At 45.4% G+C, this 19,515-nt stretch overlaps 1 protein-coding gene across 3 annotated transcripts in view; it reads right to left on the bottom strand.

The window, feature by feature from the left end:
* LOC121002078 (tyrosinase-like) overlaps positions 1–19,515 on the bottom strand; it is a 112,693-nt gene that overhangs the window by 29,870 nt on the left and 63,308 nt on the right. For all 3 annotated transcript variants that reach the window (XM_040433376.1, XM_040433375.1, XM_040433377.1), the window contains exon 2: positions 861–1,660. In XM_040433376.1, the coding sequence (XP_040289310.1) occupies positions 861–1,637 (777 nt within the window). In that variant the 5' untranslated portion in view covers positions 1,638–1,660. The remainder of the gene's footprint in view (positions 1–860; positions 1,661–19,515) is intronic.

Below are 19,515 nucleotides of genomic sequence, written 5' to 3'. Positions count from 1 at the left end.
TTTCTACAGCCCTCCACAGTGTATAATAATCTCTGTAGACCTCCACCATGTATTGTCATCTCTATAGACCTCCACCATGTTTTATCATGTCTATAGACTGCCAATATGTCTTATCATCCATCCAGACCACCGTGTATTATCCACTCTATAGACCACCACCATGTATTATCCATCCAGACCACCGTATTATCCGTATTATCAGTTTTATAGACCTCTGCTGTGTTTTATCATCTCAATAGACTACCACTATGTATTATCATCCATCCTGACCACCATGTATTCTTATCCTTGGAGATTTCCATGTTTTCCGGACAATACTCATAGGATATCTGGAGTTCAAAATCGATTGGCCTATCCTTATCGCTTTAGGAGGGGGTCCTACACCCCCCCATTATTTGCTGTTTCATCATCCCAGAAAACCCCTTTAACCCTGTGTATGTTACAGTTGTGACTTGTTATGTGTATTAAGAGACTTGCAGAGCCCTAGTGACATCCCTATCATCACCACTGTGGTCACCCAGGGATGTTCTTACACTTAGATTTTCAAACACTGAAAGCCTTTTTTTTGCACACTGTGTTCTACGGAGTGGCCTCCAGAATCCTTCACTGAGCTGAATTTATTCTGTCCCCTCTATTTCAAACTATTTTTGGTCGCTTATTTACTTATTTTCTAAACCTAAAGGTGAATACACTCCATCTTGTTATATATTCTTAGTTTATCTCTTCAAACTCTATAATGATTCTTCCCTTTCTCATCTGCATCCTCAACACAGTGACCACCATCACTAATTCTGAAATTGGGTAATTTTAAGATTTATCTCAAACTTTAGTTACATTTATTGAATGGACTGAAGTGATACCTTCCAAAAAGAAAAATGGGAGTAGGGATTAAGCACTCCCTGGGCATCATTAGTACCCATGAGTTCATCAGTACAAATTGAACAGTTCTTTTCCCCTCGCCAGTCATAATAGGGAATAGCGAAATCTTCATCTCCAGTCATGAGCTGCATCTGTCTCTCCAAGAACAAAAGGCCTAGACGATGCCATCCAGGAAATGCAGGGCCTTGGTGAGCAAAGTTCTTATCAGGGTTGAATGTGCTATTTATCATGACAGCCTTCATGGAGTAATAGTGCAACCAAGCAAAGACATCATAGAGAGACGCGTCTACAAAGCGGTAAGTCTCACGATGGTGTCGGTCTCCTGTGCTCAGGACAACAAAATCTTGACTTTTCGTGGTCTTGGCCAAGGCCAGGTAACTGAATAATCTTTTCTGTTCTAGGGGTGACAGCTCGCGGATCTCTCTCCTTATGATGACCTTCTTTCTCTCACACTTCTCACCATGGTGGCCAAATCTGCAGTCACCACAATCGAAGCCACTATAGTTCCCAAAGCACTCACAAGTGTTCTCATAATAGTGTCTTGGCCAGTCTAGTCGATCGTCATTATACTGGGGGATTGTTTTTTTGGCTGTCCAGCTTCGGCATCTCCCACGACCTGACAGGGAACCACATGGGCTTTTATCCTTCCAAAGTGGACAACAAGTTTTGGTGCGAAAAGCAGCTTCAGTTGTGCAGACTCTGGGGAACTGACTCTCCACGAAGCAAAGGCAAAACGTGAGGAATATGATGTGAAGCATGATTTTCCAAAGTTGTTGGGCACCTGATAACAAAAAAAATGTAAAACAGTGTTACTACCTTAAAGATTAACCCATTTACCTGAATGTACTGCCTAAATGGACGGACATCCGACAGATCTGATAGTACTCTTGCTGTTTTAAAATGGTCAAAAGATAATTAACCCCTTCTTTGTCAGTGGTCGGGCCTAAGGAGAGATTTCTACAGATGTATTTTTCTAAGTAAAGAGCTGAAAGGCAGGACCCTGTGCATAGAAGGCAGGAACACTAACAGGGGGCACTACTACCAGTGACCACAGGGGGCACTACTATCATTGAGGGACTGTGCAGGGATAATGCACTGTCACACAGAGACTTATATATAGAGAGTTGTAGAGAAATTTATAGAAGCTTCTAGATATAGAGACATACAGGAAGACATATTTTCTCAGAAACGAAGGATGGTTTGGATGTGGGTTTGAACAGTGAATAATGTATGGGTCTAAAAGAGGTACGGCTCATGCACATGAACATATTTATTTTCTGTGTTCGTTCCGTTTTTTTTTCAGCCCATATGCGGAACCATTCACTTCAATGGCGTCGCAAAAAACAGAAATGATTTCATGTGCATTCCATTTTTGTATGTCCATATGTCCGTTCCGCAAACAAATAGAACATGTCCTATTATTGTTCGCATTGTGTACAATGATAGTACTGGGGACAGCTGTTCTGCAAAATACAGAATGCACACGGCTGGTATCCGTGTTTTGCGGATCCACAATTTATGGATCGCAAAACATCCAATGATTATATACATGAGCCCTTAATAAAAGAATAGGAACCGTACAGGTTTGTCATATGTTCCTTATGTCAACTCGGCCAAAATCCTGGAGGTTTCCTCCATGCCATAATGTCATGACTTTAGATTTCCCCCAAGAATAAAGGTGGATCCCACAATCTGAGGATAGGCCATCAATATCCTGTACCTGTAAAATCCTTTTAACCCCTTCCCAACATCCACCATACATGTCTATAAAGATGGTGCAAGCTCAGGTGCCTGCTGTTTTACACAGTGCCAGCAGGGTCGGTGATCAGCGACAACTCCCATAGTGATATAACATAGACTGCAATAGTAAACCATTTCTGACGATAAGCGATCTAATGACCGTGTGTTGAAAACCTTTAAAGAAGCACTCCCACAAAAATGATATTCTCTGCACTGTTAGAAGGGTTAGAAGGTAATCTTCTTACCAGAGACTGTGTTTATGAATTACAACCTCCCTTCAGATCCTCAGCTGTCATGTGACAAATAACATAGCATCTTATGTGTGGACCGGATGCTTTATGCATTCTAGTTTCTTATGTATTCCTATGGGAGCCTCAATGTCAGTCTCATAGAAAGAATAGAGAAGTAACTGATTCCTGTCCTGTGTCAGTTGGAGAGTCAGAGTGTTGGTCACATGACACAGCTGAGGATTGGAATGGATGTTATAACTCAAAAATACAGTTTGTTAAGAAGATTTCCTTCACTACAGATTAAATTATATACCTAACAGGTCACTGAATAATATTTTTTGTTGGAGAGCTTCTTTAACCCCTTAAGGACACAGCCTTTTTACACCTTAGGACCAGGCCATTTTTTGCAAATCTGACCAGAGTCCCTTTAAGTGCTGATAACTTTAAAACGCTTTGACTTATCCAGGCCGTTCTGAGATAGTTTTTTCGTCACATATTGTACTTCATGACACTGGTAAAATGAAGTCAAAAAAATTATTTTTTTTGCACCAAAAAATACCTATTTTAACAAAAAATTAAAAAAAATTGCAAATTTCAAAGTTTCAGTTTCTCTACTTCTGTAATACATAGTAATACCCCCAAAAATTGTGATGACTTTACATTCCCCATATGTCTACTTCATGTTTGAATTGTTTTGGGAATGATATTTTATTTTTTGGGGATGTTATAAGGCTTAGAAGTTTAGAAGCAAATCTTGAAATTTTTCAGAAATTTACAAAAACTCAATTTTTAGGGACCAGTTCAGGTCTCAAGTCACTTTGCGAGGCTTACATAATAGAAACCACCCAAAAATGACCCTATCTAAGAAACTACACCCCTCAAGGTATTCAAAACTGATTTTGCATACGTTGTTAACCCTTTAGGTGTTGCACAAGAGTTATTGGCAAATGGGGAGGAAATTTGAGAATTTCATTTTTTTGTCTAATTTTTCATTTTAACCCATTTTTTCCACTAACAAATCAAGGGTTAACAGCCAAACAAGACTGTATCTTTATTGCCCTGACTCTGCCGTTTACAGAAACACCCGATATGTGGCCGTAAACTACTGTACGGCCACACAGCGGGGCGTAGAGTGAAAGGCACACCATATGGTTTTTGGAAGGCTGATTTTTATGGACTGGTTTATTTACACCATGTCCCATTTGAAGCCCCCCGATGCACCCCTAGAGGAGAAACTCCCTAAAAGTGACCCCATCTAAGAAACTACACCCCTCAATATATTCAAAACTGATTTTACATACATCGTTAATCCTTTAGGTGTTGCACAAGAGTTATTGGCAAATGGCGATGAAATTTGAGAATTTCTTTTTTTTGCCTAATTTTCCATTTTAACCCATTTTTCCACTAACAAAGCAAGGGTTAACAGCCAAACAAGACTGTATCTTTATTGCCCTGACTCTGCTGTTTACAGAAACACCCCATATGTGGCCGTAAACTACTGTACTGGCACACAGCGGGGCGTAGAGTGAAAGGTGCGCCGTTTGGTTTTTGGAGGGCTGATTTTGCTGGACTGTTTTTTTGGCACCATGTCCCATTTGAAGCCCCCCTGATGCACCCCTAGAGTAGAAACTCCATAAAAGTGATCCCATCTAAGAAACTACACCCCTCAAGGTATTCAAAACTGATTTTACAAACTTTGTTAACCCTTTAGGTGTTGCACAAGATTTAATGGAAAATAGAGATACAATTTCAAAATTTCACTTTTTTGGCAGATTTTCCATTTTAATATTTTTTTTACAGTTACAAAGCAAGGGTTAACAGCCAAACAAAACTCATTATTTATGGCCCTGATTCTGTAGTTTACAGAAACACCCCATATGTGGTCGTAAACCGCTGTACGGGCACACGGCAGGGCGCAGAAGGAAAGGAATGCCATACAGTTTTTGGAAGGCAGATTTTGCTGGACAGTTTTTTTTTTACACCATGTCCCATTTGAAGCCCCCCTGATGCACCCCTAGAGTAGAAACTTTTTAACTTTTTTTAACTTTTTTTTTGACCCAGACCCACTTGGTTCTTGAAGATCCAGTGGGTCTGATGTCTGTATAATACAGTACAGAACAATATATATTGCACTGTACGGTATTTTACACTTGTCTGAACAGATCTATGCTTTTTAGCATAGATCTGTTCAGCACCATGGACAGCAGGACGCCTGAGAGGCGTCCTGTTGCCATGGGAACCTTCCCCGTCTGCTCAGTACAGGTCAGAACTGCGCAGACGGGGAAGGGTAAGGAGGGAATCTGTCGGGGGGCTGTCTGGGGGCTCTCTCCCTCCCCATCGGGGGGCTGCAAAGGCACAGCAGCCCCCCGATGGGAGAGGGAGGGAGCTCCCTGCGCTGTTAACCTTTTCCATACAGCGGTCCGTACGGACCGCTGTATGGAAAGGGTTAAACGGCTGACATCGCATCGCAGATGTCAGCCGTTTATACCAGGGTGCCAGCAATGTGCTGGCACCCTGGTATACCCACTAGAAACCAACGATTATTCAAGGGGAGGCGGGCGGGGATCGCGATCCCGCCTGCCGCACCGCCCGCCTCCCGCACCGCCCACAACCCTCCCCCTGCACCTCCCACCACCATAAAATCATTCGGGGGTGCAGGGGGGGTTAATAAAACATCATTTTAGGCATATAAAGTTTCTGACCGCGGGGACCAGAAACTGCAGAAATCGCAGCAAACCGCAGGTCTGAATTGACCTGCGGTTTGCCGCGATCGCCGACATGGGGGGGTCACGGGACCCCCCCGCGCATTTAGCCTAGGTGCCTGCTCAATGATTTGAGCAGGCACCGGGTTCCGATCACTGCCGGCCGGGCGGCAGTGATCGGAACAACACATGACGTACCGGTACGTCATGTGTCCTTAAGTACCAGGACATCATGACGTACCGGTACGTCATGTGTCCTTAAGAGGTTAAAGGGAACCTGTCACCAGTTTTATGGTGTCCTAACTAAGGGCAACATAAATAAGTGACTGATTCTCTTAGCACAATGCTGGGTCACTTTCTTTAATTGACCAGTCAATCTGCCAACATCTTGTATTGAAAAGCTCCAGCTGATAATGATGAGTCATGAATATTCATGAGCTCCTGACTCTCCCCGCCCCCCTGCTGCTGAATGACAGTTTGTTTCCATATGAAGCAGCAGCAGGTGGGCAGGGGAGTGGCTAAAGCTCTGAATTAAATATACGCTGGACTCAATGACATCACGCTGGACTCGAATCAGCTCATTAGCATGTGGCATCTTTGTGTGTATATATTTTGAGATAACCATCTGTCACACCAGTAAGTGAATACATCTAAGGTACTTTTTAGTAGTTAATGATTGTATATAATTAATTAGATTATAATCAAATATCCACATGACGGGTTCCCTTTAAGGGGTTGAACAAAAAAAAAAAAAAAATTCCAATTCCACCCTCATTAAAATAAATAATTAGAAAAAAAACATCATTGGTATTGCTGCATCTGAAAATGGCCAAACTACTGAATGTAAAATACTGTATTTATCCTGTACGACCAAAAGCATAATGGAAAAAAATTAAATATAAAAATTGATTCTAATTAGCCACTTGGCTTCCCAAAAACGAAATTGAATGAAAAGTTATCAAAAAGTCATTCATACCACAAACTAATCAATACCCCATACCCCAAATTAATCACTATGTGATTAATACAAACTATAGCAGAAAAAGAGTCCTCACTGCTCTGTGCAGCACAGTGGGTGTCAGCATGGAGATGCAAACAGAAATGTGAAAAGTATAAAATCTCTATAAATGTGGTGTCTTTGTAATCGTACTGCGTCACAGAATAACGCTATCGTCTCATTTCTACCGCAACATATTTATTCCACCATATTTACAATATGTCTTTCTACTACTTCTTATGGAATAATAAATGGGCCTGTTAGAAAGTACAACTTGTCCTGGAAAAAAAAAAAAGAAAGACAGCCACGTGAACAGAAAAATAATACAATAATAGCTCTCGGAAGAAAGGCAGGAGAAAAGGGAAATTAAATGGCTGCAGCAATGGGTTTAGGTGACTGGGCACAGAATAACCACCATAGAGCCACATACCTCTGTGGTCAGCACTCAGCTGTGGACCTACATCTCAACGACAAATGACTCTCGCTTGATTACAGTGAGGTTTACATTCTAGACACAGAGGAGGACTGGTTCAAAAGAGGAGTGAAAGAAGATATTCATGTCAAGCCAGAGAAACCAAGCTCAAATAGATTTGGAGGAGTGCAACATATATTGTCTGCCACTTACAATCCTGTTCTAACACCTCTAAAAAGCAAGGTTTTTAACTGCTTCTTCCCCTTTAACTTCATGAAGTTATTTAGTGAAGTCTATACCTGGCCACATTTCTGCAGTATGAACTGTACATGCTTACTACCCTTTAGATGGGACTCGGAGGGGCCAGGAGAGTAGAAAACCCTTAGTTTTGGGACCCAGAACTCAGTCAGCTCCACTGAAGACATCATCAGGCTAAGAGGTCTTGCTACCATCACCTCTCTTTGTATCATATGAATGTTGGCCAAATGCCATGTTGGGCACTGGTCGATGGAGCCCGTCCATTGGTTGACAACTCTCAGTGACTGTTACTTTACTTTGTCTTTGTATATATCTTTTATCATAGTTTAGTAAACTGTTTATGCACCTAAGTTGTGTTAAGTCTATTTTTTCCCAAACCTCTGATCTTGCGATAGTACATTTGGTGTCAGAAGTGGGATTTGGGCAAAAAATACACTTCTTGTTTATGAAATGATACAAGTAGTTGGTAAGGCCTGGTGTCTATGGGTGGGACCCTGAGCATCCATTAGACAAGGGAAGGGTGACCGTTTAAGCTGTCATATGGGATCTCTACAAGTAGCTAAATATATATCTGTAGACTGAGTCTGTGAGAACTTGGGCAGTTGAGAGTCTGCACATTGTAGATATTCGAGTTTATCCAATAGTTAATAAGGAAGAGTGCCCAGATGTTTAGGAAACATCATGAAAAATGTATCTGTATATTTTTAAGTTTTATTACACTAGTGTAGTAGATAAAATAAGGGTTAATGGAAAAGTTTATAGATCCCTTTGACTGTGGTTCCTTTAAGCGGAGCTTTGACTTCTCATATAGGTGAGTTGCCAGTCTCTCCCAGATTCTGAGCTTGGTATGAGTTGGTACAAATACACACGTTTTGGTTTTGAGTCTGCACAGTTACATCTCTTTGTTCAGAGAAAAAAAAAGAGGGGGTAAGAGAGCGGGAAAAAACAATTAAAATTATGCTGATATAAGAGAAAATGTAGTGATGAGTTAAATAAGTGACTAGGACTTGAAATGTTGCATTGTTTAATTCTTTTTCTTTGGTTTAAAACAGATAATACACACAAAGAAACATAGTGAAGTATTTAGTTCTGATCCCTTAGGGACAATGTGCAGCATGCTTCGAGGAAACTTGGCTATCCCTCATATAATGATTAAGTCCACGTGACATTGTATTTATTCTGTTATATGCACTTTTTAGTGTTTTATCTTGAATAACAGGATTTGCATTTGTTTCTATAACTTTCTATTTGTAGGAGAGAAGATAAGAAGAAACAGGCAATTTAGTTTATGATATGTCTCAGTGTAATTGTGGGTGTTCCTATGAATATCTGTGTGTGAATGTGTAGTTAAGTTACAGGAAAGTTGGGTATTTGTGTGAAGGGAAACAGAAAGGGCAAGTAGCTGTGAATAAAGTGACATCATGACTAGAGATGAGCAAATTTTTCAAAATTTCGATTCGCTGGTTCACCCAATTTTTTTGGAAACATTTGGTTCGGTATAGCGGTGTAGAACACTGAGCCTGTATAGCTGTGTAGAACACTGTGCCTGTATAGTGGTGTAGAACACTGTGCCTGTATAGTGGTGTAGAACACTTTGCCTGTATAGTGGTGTAGAACACTGTGCCTGTATAGCGGTGTAGAACACTGTGCCTGTATAGTGGTGTAGAACACTGTGCCTGTATAGTGGTGTAGAACACTGTGCCTGTATAGTGGTGTAGAGCACTGTGCCTGTATAGCGGTGTAGAACACTGTGCCTGTATAGTGGTGTAGAACACTGTGCCTGTATAGCGGTGTAGAACACTGTGCCTGTATAGCGGTGTAGAACACTGTGCCTGTATAGCGGTGTAGAACACTGTGCCTGTATAGCGGTGTAGAACACTGTGCCTGTATAGTGGTCTAGAACACTGTACCTGTATAGCGGTGTAGAACACTGTGCCTGTATAGTGGTGTAGAACACTGTGCCTGTATAGTGCTGTAGAACACTGTGCCTGTATAGCGGTGTAGAACACTGTGCCTGTATAGTGGTGTAGAACATTGTGCCTGTATAGCGGTGTAGAACACTGTGCCTGTATAGTGGTGTAGAGCACTGTGCCTGTATAGTGGTGTAGAACATTGTGCCTGTATAGTGGTGTAGAACACTGTGCCTGTATAGCGGTGTAGAACACTGTGCCTGTATAGCGGTGTAGAACACTGTGCCTGTATAGTGGTGTAGAACACTGTGCCTGTATAGTGGTGTAGAACACTGTGCCTGTATAGTGGTGTAGAACACTGTGCCTGTATAGCGGTGTAGAACACTGTGCCTGTATAGTGGTGTAGAACACTGTGCCTGTATAGTGGTGTAGAGCACTGTGCCCGTATATTAGTGTAGAGCACTGTGCCTGTATATCAGTGTAGAGCACTGTGCCTGTATAGCGGTGTAGAACACTGTGCCTGTACACTGGTGTAGAACACTGTGCCTGTATAGCGGTGTAGAGCACTGTGCCTGTATAGCGGTGTAGAACACTGTGCCTGTATACTGGTGTAGAACACTGTGCCTGTATAGCGGTGTAGAGCACTGTGCCCGTATATTAGTGTAGAGCACTGTGCCTGTATATCAGTGTAGAGCACTGTGCCTGTATAGCGGTGTAGAACACTGTGCCTGTATAGTGGTGTAGAACACTGTGCCTGTATAGTGGTGTAGAGCACTGTGCCTGTATAGAGGTGTAGAGCACTGTGCCTGTATAGTGGTGTAGAACACTTTGCCTGTATAGTGGTGTAGAACACTTTGCCTGTATAGTGGTGTAGAACACTGTGCCTGTATAGTGGTGTAGAGCACTGTCCCTGTATAGCGGTGTAGAGCACTGTGCCTGTATAGCGGTGTAGAACACTGTGCCTGTATAGTGGTGTAGAGCACTGTGCCTGTATAGCGGTGTAGAACACTGTGCCTGTATAGCGGTGTAGAGCACTGTGCCTGTATAGCGGTGTAGAGCACTGTGCCTGTATAGCGGTGTAGAACACTGTGCCTGTATAGTGGTGTAGAACACTGTGCCTGTATAGTGGTGTAGAACACTGTGCCTGTATAGCGGTGTAGAACACTGTGCCTGTATAGTGGTGTAGAACACTCTGCCTGTATAGTGGTGTAGAACACTGTGCCTGTATAGAGGTGTAGAGCACTGTGCCTGTATAGTGGTGTAGAACACTGTGCCTGTATAGTGGTGTAGAACACTGTGCCTGTATAGCGGTGTAGAACACTGTGCCTGTATAGCAGTGTAGAGCACTGTGCCTGTATAGCGGTGTAGAACACTGTGCCTGTATAGCGGTGTAGAACACTGTGCCTGTATAGCAGTGTAGAACACTGTGCCTGTATAGCGGTGTAGAGCGCTGTACCTGTATAGCGGTGTAGAACACTGTGCCTGTATAGTGGTGTAGAACACTGTGCCTGTATAGTGGTGTAGAACACTGTGCTTGTATAGCGGTGTAGAACACTGTGCCTGTATAGTGGTGTAGAACACTGTGCCTGTATAGCGGTGTAGAACACTGTGCCTGTATAGCGGTGTAGAACACTGTGCCTGTATAGCGGTGTAGAACACTGTGCCTCTATAGCAGTGTAGAACACTGTGCCTGTATAGCGGTGTAGAGCACTGTGCCTGTATAGCGGTGTAGAACACTGTGCCTGTATAGCGGTGTAGAGCACTGTGCCTGTATAGCGGTGTAGAGCACTGTACCTGTATAGCGGTGTAGAGCACTGTGCCTGTATAGCGGTGTAGAACACTGTGCCTGTATAGTGGGGTAGAACACTGTGCCTGTATAGAGGTGTAGAACACAGTGCCTTGCAGTAACAACACGCATAGGGAGTCTGCTGTGGTAGTGAGATAATACTGTGAGTCCGTATGACATGCAGAGGACAGGCGTCGCTCTTAGAATCACTGCACACTTCACTTATTATCCTACAGTGCAGACTACACAATCACAGCTGGAAGGTATCTGGTCGGTACAGGCAATACCTAAAAATCTTCATAAATAAGCCTTAGTATGTGCAGGTCTCACAGCCGCTGTAACAGAATTGTCCACTTCCTCCAACGTGACCTCGTCCTTTTGATTTATGAATATCGTTCAATAAAGTCTTGAAGTCCTCTGCGTGGATGGCATAAGAAATGTCCATGCGAGGGTCGACAGGCACAGAGAAAACAAGCTCAGTGGCCGACACTGATCCAGACACGTCATACCTAATCCATATCGCTGCTAGCCACGCAAGGTCCTGAGAACTGATCACAGTTTACCGAAGCAACAAAGTATCTTTGGAACCACGTCCCTACGATAGCCGTGAGCGCCTCGGAGACGTTATACAGGAAGAGCGGGAGGCAAGTAAATGTCTTTGATAACACCTCCAATAGATCATCCTCTGTGTATGTCCCACAGAACCAACCTGTCCACACAATCCGGTCCTCTGTGCTTGCCTTGGTGAGTGGAGGCTTGGATGAAATCTGTATGAGCACAGCCAGTGGATCTCTGTCATTTCCTTTGAGTCCAGATAAACAGGAAAATTTAGCTTTTAGGTTCAGCTCTGAGCCCACTTCAATGGCAAGACGTTTCTGCTTCCCGGCAGCTATGTGGGCAGACAGGTGCTTGGAATACTCTTTCAGTCTGGTGTATGAGAAATTATACATCAGTGTCACGCTGTACAGAGTCCATTGATTTTGAAGGAGCAAAGCAGCCTGTGCCAGATCAAGAGTTTCCTCCAAGGGGTTATACTGTTGGATTTTTCTTTTAGACAAGCTTCGCAATGCAGACAGTCAAAGTGCAGAGGTCAAGCTTCCAGGAGGATACCTCGAGCTGTAAAAATGACTGCTCCTTCATGCCGATTTATCTAATTCTGGCGGTTAACACCCCATCGGTTGGTGTTTGCATATCCTTGTGATAAGTCATGTTCCCGTTCACTGACTGTAAACAGAGATCTTGACAGACAAATGTATCAAACTCTGCCGCCATCTTTCTAGGCGCCACGTCTCCAGTCCCCTGACCAGCCAGATTTACCAGCATCTGTTCCAGGATATGAAGCAGTGGAATGACATTGTTCATCCCGTAGTCCTGGCGACTGACAAATAACATGGCCTCCTCAAAGGGTCTAAGCAAACGGCAGGTATTACGCATGAGCTGCCACTGGCTGGCATCGAAGTTACACAGGGGAGTACTCCTGTCTGCTTGGATCATCAAGAAATCGTTGATGGCTTTTCTCTGTTCGTACAGTCGGTCCAACATACTGTATGGAGGGTGGAATTCCAACAGGTGGAAATGTTGCATATCAGCCTTTGTTGGGGGATGCCGTTCTGCCGATGCAACTCGAGGAGGGTGTGCTTTACGAGTGGCTGAAGTGCATGCAAAGTTTTCTGGCCATTTTTAGGATGTCTTGCAGATGGGTGGAAGACTTCAGGAACCGCTTGACAACCAGATTGAACATGTGTGCTATGCAGGGCGCATGGCTCAGCCCTCCTTGACGCACAGCCGACACCATGTTCTTCCCATTGTCGGTCGCCATGGTTCCGATTTTCAGTTGTCATGGAAAAAGCCAGGATTCGATTTCTTGCTGAAGGGCACGGAGCAGTTGCTCCCCTATGTGACTCAGTTCGCCCAGGCAAACCAGGTGCAGAACAGCGTGAGAGTGATGGGAGTGGTCGCACATGGCTTGCATACACTACCTGCCTCCAACATAATTCTTGGATCTCTAAATGAAAATAATGTATTTGGTGTAAATCGCGCAAGGGGTATTGCTGAAGATATTGACTGCACAAGAGATACAGAGCAGCGGAGTTTGCTTTGAAATTAAAATTTTTACCACTGCGTAATTCGGCCCATACAGCAAAATGAGGTGTACAGCCATCCATCAATTTTTCCCAATTTTCACATAACGAATTTCACCACTATGTAATTTGGTCCATACCGCAAAAGGAGGTGTACAAAATCACATACATTTTCCGAAAAAAAGCCATTGTCACATAAAGAATTTCACCAATAAGTTATTTGTTCTATACAGCAAAAGGAGGTGTACAGTCACCCATACATTTTCCAAAAGAAAGCCTGTATCACATAAAGATTTTCACCAATAAGTAATTCAGTCCATACCGCAAAACAAGGTGTACAGTCACCCATACATTTACCTGAAAAAAGCCAGTGTCACATAAACAATTTCACCACTAAGTAATTCGGTCCATACCGCAAAAGGAGTTGTACAATCACCCATAAATTTTCCGAAAAGAAGCCAGTGTCACATAAAGAATTTCACTAGTGTTGTGGGGCGAGCATGCTCTGCCGAACACTAATTTTACTCGAGCATCACGATGCTCGGCACATCGTGGTGTTCAGCCGAACACTGCGTGTGCTCGAGCGCTATGCTCGAGTCTCCTCCCCGCACATTTGTTGGCTGCTACGCAGCCAATAAACGAGCGGGGTAGTAATGCCCTCACTGTAATGTCGGGGCAGTGTTGGCTACTGGCATTACAGTGATTGGCTGGCCGAAACGCGTCATCGGGTGCTATATAGCACCCGATGACACGTGTTCGACTCAGTCTTAGTCAGTGAGAGCTGTGCTGAAGAAGGGACAGATAGTGTAGGGAGTGAAATAGTAATATGTTTGTGAAAAAACTTGTTAGAGACCCAAAAGTCCTTTTAAGGACTATAGTTGTATCTGGATGCAATATATACACTGCTCAAAAAAATAAAGGGAACACTTAAACAACACAATGTAACTCCAAGTCAATGACACTTCTGTGAAATTAAACTGTCCACTTAGGAAGCAACACTGAGTGACAATCAATTTCACATGCTGTTGTGCAAATGGGATAGACAACACGTGGAAATTATAGGCAATTAGCAAGACACCACCAATAAAGGAGTGGTTCTGCAGGTGGTGATCACAGACCACTTCTCAGTTCCTATGCTTCCTGGCTGATGTTTTGGTCACTTTTGAATGCTGGCGGTGCTTTCACTCTAGTGGTAGCATGAGACGGAGTCTACAACCCACACAAGTGGCTCAGGTAGTGCAGCTTATCCAGGATGGCACATCAATGCGAGCTGTGGCAAGAAGGTTTGCTGTGTCTGTCAGCGTAGTGTCCAGAGCATGGAGGCGCTACCAGGAGACAGGCCAGTACATCAGAAGACGTGGAGGAGGCCGTAGGAGGGCAACAACCCAGCAGCAGGACCGCTACCTCCGCCTTTGTGCAAGGAGGAACAGGAGGAGCACTGCCAGAGCCCTGCAAAATGACCTCCAGCAGGCCACAATTGTGCATGTGTCTGCTCAAAGGGTCAGAAACAGACTCCATGAGAGTGATATGAGGGCCCGACGTCCACAGGTGGGGGTTGTGCTTACAGCCCAACACCGTGCAGGACGTTTGGCATTTGCCAGAGAACACCAAGATTGGCAAATTCGCCACTGGCGCCCTGTGCTCTTCACAGATGAAATAAAGTTCACACTGAGCACATGTCACAGACGTGACAGAGTCTTGAGACGCCGTGGAGAACGTTCTGCTGCCTGCAACATCCTCCAGCATGACCGGTTTGGCATTGGGTCAGTAATGGTGTGGGGTGGCATTTCTTTGGAGGGCCGCACAGCCCTCCATGTGCTCGCCAGAGGTAGCCTGACTGCCATTAGGTACCGAGATGAGATCCTCAGACCCCTTGTGAGACCATATGCTGGTGCGGTTGGCCCTGGGTTCCTCCTAATGCAAGACAATGCTAGACCTCATGTGGCTGGAGTGTGTCAGCAGTTCCTGCAAGACGAAGGCATTGATGCTATGGACTGGCCCGTCCGTTCCCCAGACCTGAATCCAATTGAGCACATGTGGGACATCTTGTCTCGCTCTATCCACCAACGTCACGTTGCACCACAGACTGTCCAGGAGTTGGCAGATGCTTTAGTCCAGGTCTGGGAGGAGATCCCTCAGGAGGCCGTCTGCCACCTCATCAGGAGCATGCACAGGCGTTGTGGGGAGGTCATACAGGCACGTGGAGGCCACACACACTACTGAGCCTCATTTTGACTTGTTTTAAGGACATTACATCAAAGTTGGATCAGCCTGTAGTGTGTTTTTCCACTTTAATTTTGAGTGTGACTCCAAATCCAGACCTCCATGGGTTAAAAATTTGATTTCCATTTTTTTATTTTTGTGTGATTTTGTTGTCAGCACATTCAACTATGTAAAGAACAAAGTATTTCAGAAGAATATTTAATTAATTCAGATCTAGGATGTGTTATTTTTGTGTTCCCTTTATTTTTTTGAGCAGTGTATTATTAGCGCAACCTGCGCTAAATTGCATGCAATTGTTAGGACCGCTTCTGATAGTGACACAACCTCTGCTACATCTTTTATTTTACATTTGCGCAGCCTAAATATCTGTGACATTCAGCGCAATTGTTTGGCCGCTGGTGACAGCGACATTACCAGCGCTAAATCTCCTGTATAAAGTTTGCACATCCTAAATATGAGTGACATTAATTCAGTGTCATTTTTTATTAGCCTCTGTGTGGCGAAGCCAACCTCGCCACTGGGTGCTGGAGAAGCCTGGTTGCCAGCCTCTTGCCCCAGGATTATGGGCCCTCTCATCAGCCCATGCTAAACTTGGACCCCATGGCGATTTGACTGTGTTTACAAACTTTTGAACCCCTGGTCTAATTTGTGCCATTTTTGGATGTTAAATGTCTGTGTTTACTGTAATAGTTTTGACATTGTATATTTGTGTGGGAGTGTCTGAGTGTATTGTACGTGGTTACTGGTTGTCTTACAAAACCCTGTGGGTGGTACTAATGTGTGACAATGTTATATAAGACACAGCTCTCGGTGACCACTGCTTTACCCCCAACACGGAGCTTGGTCTGGTTCTTTGGGGGATTCACTGTATGCTGTTAGAGACTGATTGCTAGGAGTGTAAGCCACTTGGGTTCGATTCCTATTCGTCTGCTAGCAGCTATTCGTGGGGTTCCGTTCGAAGTTTGGAGCATTCCCTTGTATGCCGTTACAATTGGTGGCAAGCGGCAGGATCGTTCCCACAGCCAGAAGGACAGCTACAGGAGACACTATTCCATGAATTTTACAATTTGAGGTCAACGCATGTCCTAGTACAGCGACCCTGACAGTACCAGAATGGAACCAGCAGTGGAGTACGATGAAGAAGACCTGGATGGCCGGGATGCATTAAGGAAAGGCATCTGGTACCAGGCCCTGGATAATGTACAATACCAGTGAGGCTAGAGTCTCCCCAGTGAAGAGCAGCGATTGCAGAAGCAAGTGGCCCTGCGGATGCCCTTCCTGGGAGAGCAGCCCCTGGAGGAATGGGTGAAGGAACTAGAGCACCGGGTATGGCAGGAGCTATGGCTGGATGATTCCTACCAGGCACTCTGGTGGTATATGGCACAGTATATACCCTGGACAGCTGAGCATGACAAGCCAGAGGGAGAGGAGTTTGATGGTCCTGGCTTGTTATGGGAGTCCTTTGCAGAGCCTGACTTCGGGAGCCCTGCACAGTCCAGACTTCAGGACATTTTCTACGAGAGGGAGGCTAGGCAGGATTGGGATGACCCCCTCCCCCCCCCCCCCTCCCCCATGAGGTAGAGAAAGACCTGGCTCACCTAGCAACCCTGGAGTGGGAACTGGAGCAGGACTACCAAGATCTCTTCCACTCCATTGGGAAGGCTCAGCAGGACAGCAAGATGATAGACCCGGATCCAGACCCATTCAGCTGGGCAGATATTGTGGAGTGTTACTGGGAAAAACCCCAGGTGGCCGGTGGAGATGGGACCGAGGTCTCTCCACCAGTCCTGCAGGGAATTGGGAGCCCAGTCTCCATTCCCCAGCGGCCGTGTGATTTACAGGGAATTGGGAGCCCAGTCTCTATTCCTCAGCGGCAGAGTGTCCTACAGGTAATAGAGAGCCCAGTCTCCTTTCCCCAGCAACAGGACACTGTATTGGGAGCGGAGACAGTTGGTCTCCCTCACCAGAGGCTGGAAGTATGTGTGGGACAGGAGCTTGTTACCCCCTCTCCCTATTGGCTGTGTGAATTGCAGGGAATTGGGAGCCCAGTCTCCATTCCCCAGCGGCTGTGTGATTTACAGGGAATTGGGGGCCCAGTCTCCATTCCCCAGCGGCAGTGTGATATGCAGGTGTGACAAACTGCCATTTGCCACTGGGCATTATAGAAAACTTATGGCTAGCCTCCTGCCCTACGACTATGGCCCCGGGACATATTACCCTTCAAGAACAGTGTAACAGAACTATGCAGCATGTCTGGACTGTTAATAGGACCGAACGCGGTCAGCGGTGTATACTAAAGATTCTGTGGAACTAAAATCGGATGCGCAAATACACGAACACCGCTGACCCTTACCTTCTTCCATACTGAACTTTCAGCTCCAGAGACTAAGTCCTGTTCGAAGATGGGACTTAGTCGTTTTTCTGCATGAAATTGACCGACCGCACAGCCCAAATCTATGGAACTGTTTTGGGCAGGAAATTGTGCTTGCGGTCGGTCATAAAGGACTTCCACTTAACTTTTGATCCGCTGGAGGGATTTGTGTGATTTTTGGAAGTGTTTATGTTTGATGTATGCTGAGTTTAAATATGTAATTTTTATGGAGATGGAATGTATGGTTTTAAAGTTACAGTGTATGTTTAAAAACTGTATTTTTACTGTCTGTGATAGTTATGTTAATCCATAATTATATCACAGACAGAAGGGAGGATTTTGTGTATTTGGGTGGTGATTCCTGCCCTGTTGTTCCCACATGTGTATTGGTGATTTCCCTTTGTCCTGAGAGATAATTTAATTGCTCTTCGGGTGTCTCCAGGGCAGAGAGGATGAAACCATGATGCATTGTGGGGATGTGTTGTATCCTGAGTGCTACGTGTCTGTCCTGTATCACAGTCTCCATTCTGGTCCCCTAGGGGCGTGTACACCAGATGGGGACCTGCATAAATACGGGCGGGTAGCCCTCAATAAAGGGTTCAGTTCAGTTCATGTTTTTTTAACCCTTCAAAACGGAGCCTCGTCTCGTTATTGGAGGGAATTGCTGTATCACGCTGAGGATTGCTATGCTCTGCATATTCCCTGGAGGAGAGATCTTTCCCACACGGTCCTGAATGCTGAAGGTTCATTCAGGGTGGAAGGAAGACGACGCGGCTCCAGTTAAGCTACGGCGGTTGTGGAGTCTGCGGTGGTTGTGGTGTCCAGTGCGGTGCTTGTGGTCCTCGGTGCAAGCTAGGAAGCGTCCATTAACGGAAGGGGATCCGTTACAGCAGGGAATTGGGAGCCCAGTCTCCATCCCCAGTGGCCGTGTGATGTACAGGGAATTGGGAGCCCAGTCTCCATTCCCCAGCGGCCGTGTGATGTACAGGGAATTGGGAGCCCAGTCTCCATTCCCCAGCGGCCGTGTGATGTACAGGGAATTCGGAGCCCAGTCTCCATTCCCCAGCGGCAGTGTGATATGCAGGGAATTGGGAGCCCAGTCTCCATTCCCCAGCGGCCGTGTGATGTACAGGGAATTGGGAGCCCAGTCTCCATTCCCCAGTGGCCGTGTGATCTACAGGGAATTGGGAGCCCAGTCTCCATTCCCCAGCGGTCGTGTGATTTACAGGGAATTGGGAGCCCAGTCTCTATTCCCCAGCGGCCGTGTGATTTACAGGGAATTGGGAGCCCAGTCTCCATCCCCCAGCGGCAGTTTAACGCACCAGGGGGAGACAGTAAGCCCCACAACAGTGCAGATGGGACCGTGGTCTCTGCACTCACAGCACAGGGGGGTAGGGACAGTCGGTCCTGTCCCCCAGCAACAGGGCTGTTTAGCCAAAGGGGAGACAGTCGGTCTCCCCCCACAGCAGCATGGTGGTCTATCTAAAGGGGAGACAGTCAGTCTCTCCCTACAACAGCAGAGCTGTGTATCTAAAGGGGAGACAGTCGGTCTCCCCCTCCAACAACCAGGCTCCAACCAGGCTACTTCCGTGGTAGCGCTGGCACCAGTGCAAAGTACCGCTGGTCTCTGCCCACTCAGCAACCCACCAAGGCAGTCTACCAGTCCCCCACACAGCCGTAGTGAGGCACATGGACATGGACAAGTTTATCCCTTGGTCAGGTCTAGTAACCATTTATTGTGGGTGGGCTGTACTGCTGTTTCTATTTTGTAGGTGTGCTGCTGGGCTAACAAGGGCACTGACCGGCAGAAGGTCAGATACCCTGTTAGTCTGTTTGGAAAAGGGGAGAAATGTGGCGAATCCAACCTCGCCACTGGGTTCTGGAGAAGACTGGTTGCCAGCCTCTTGCCCCAGGATTATAGGCCCT

Source organism: Bufo bufo, chromosome 5, assembly GCF_905171765.1.
Source record: "Bufo bufo chromosome 5, aBufBuf1.1, whole genome shotgun sequence".
NCBI lineage: Eukaryota > Metazoa > Chordata > Amphibia > Anura > Bufonidae > Bufo > Bufo bufo.
The sequence above is the reverse complement of the archived record's forward strand: the minus strand, read 5'-3'. Positions and strand labels throughout refer to the sequence as shown.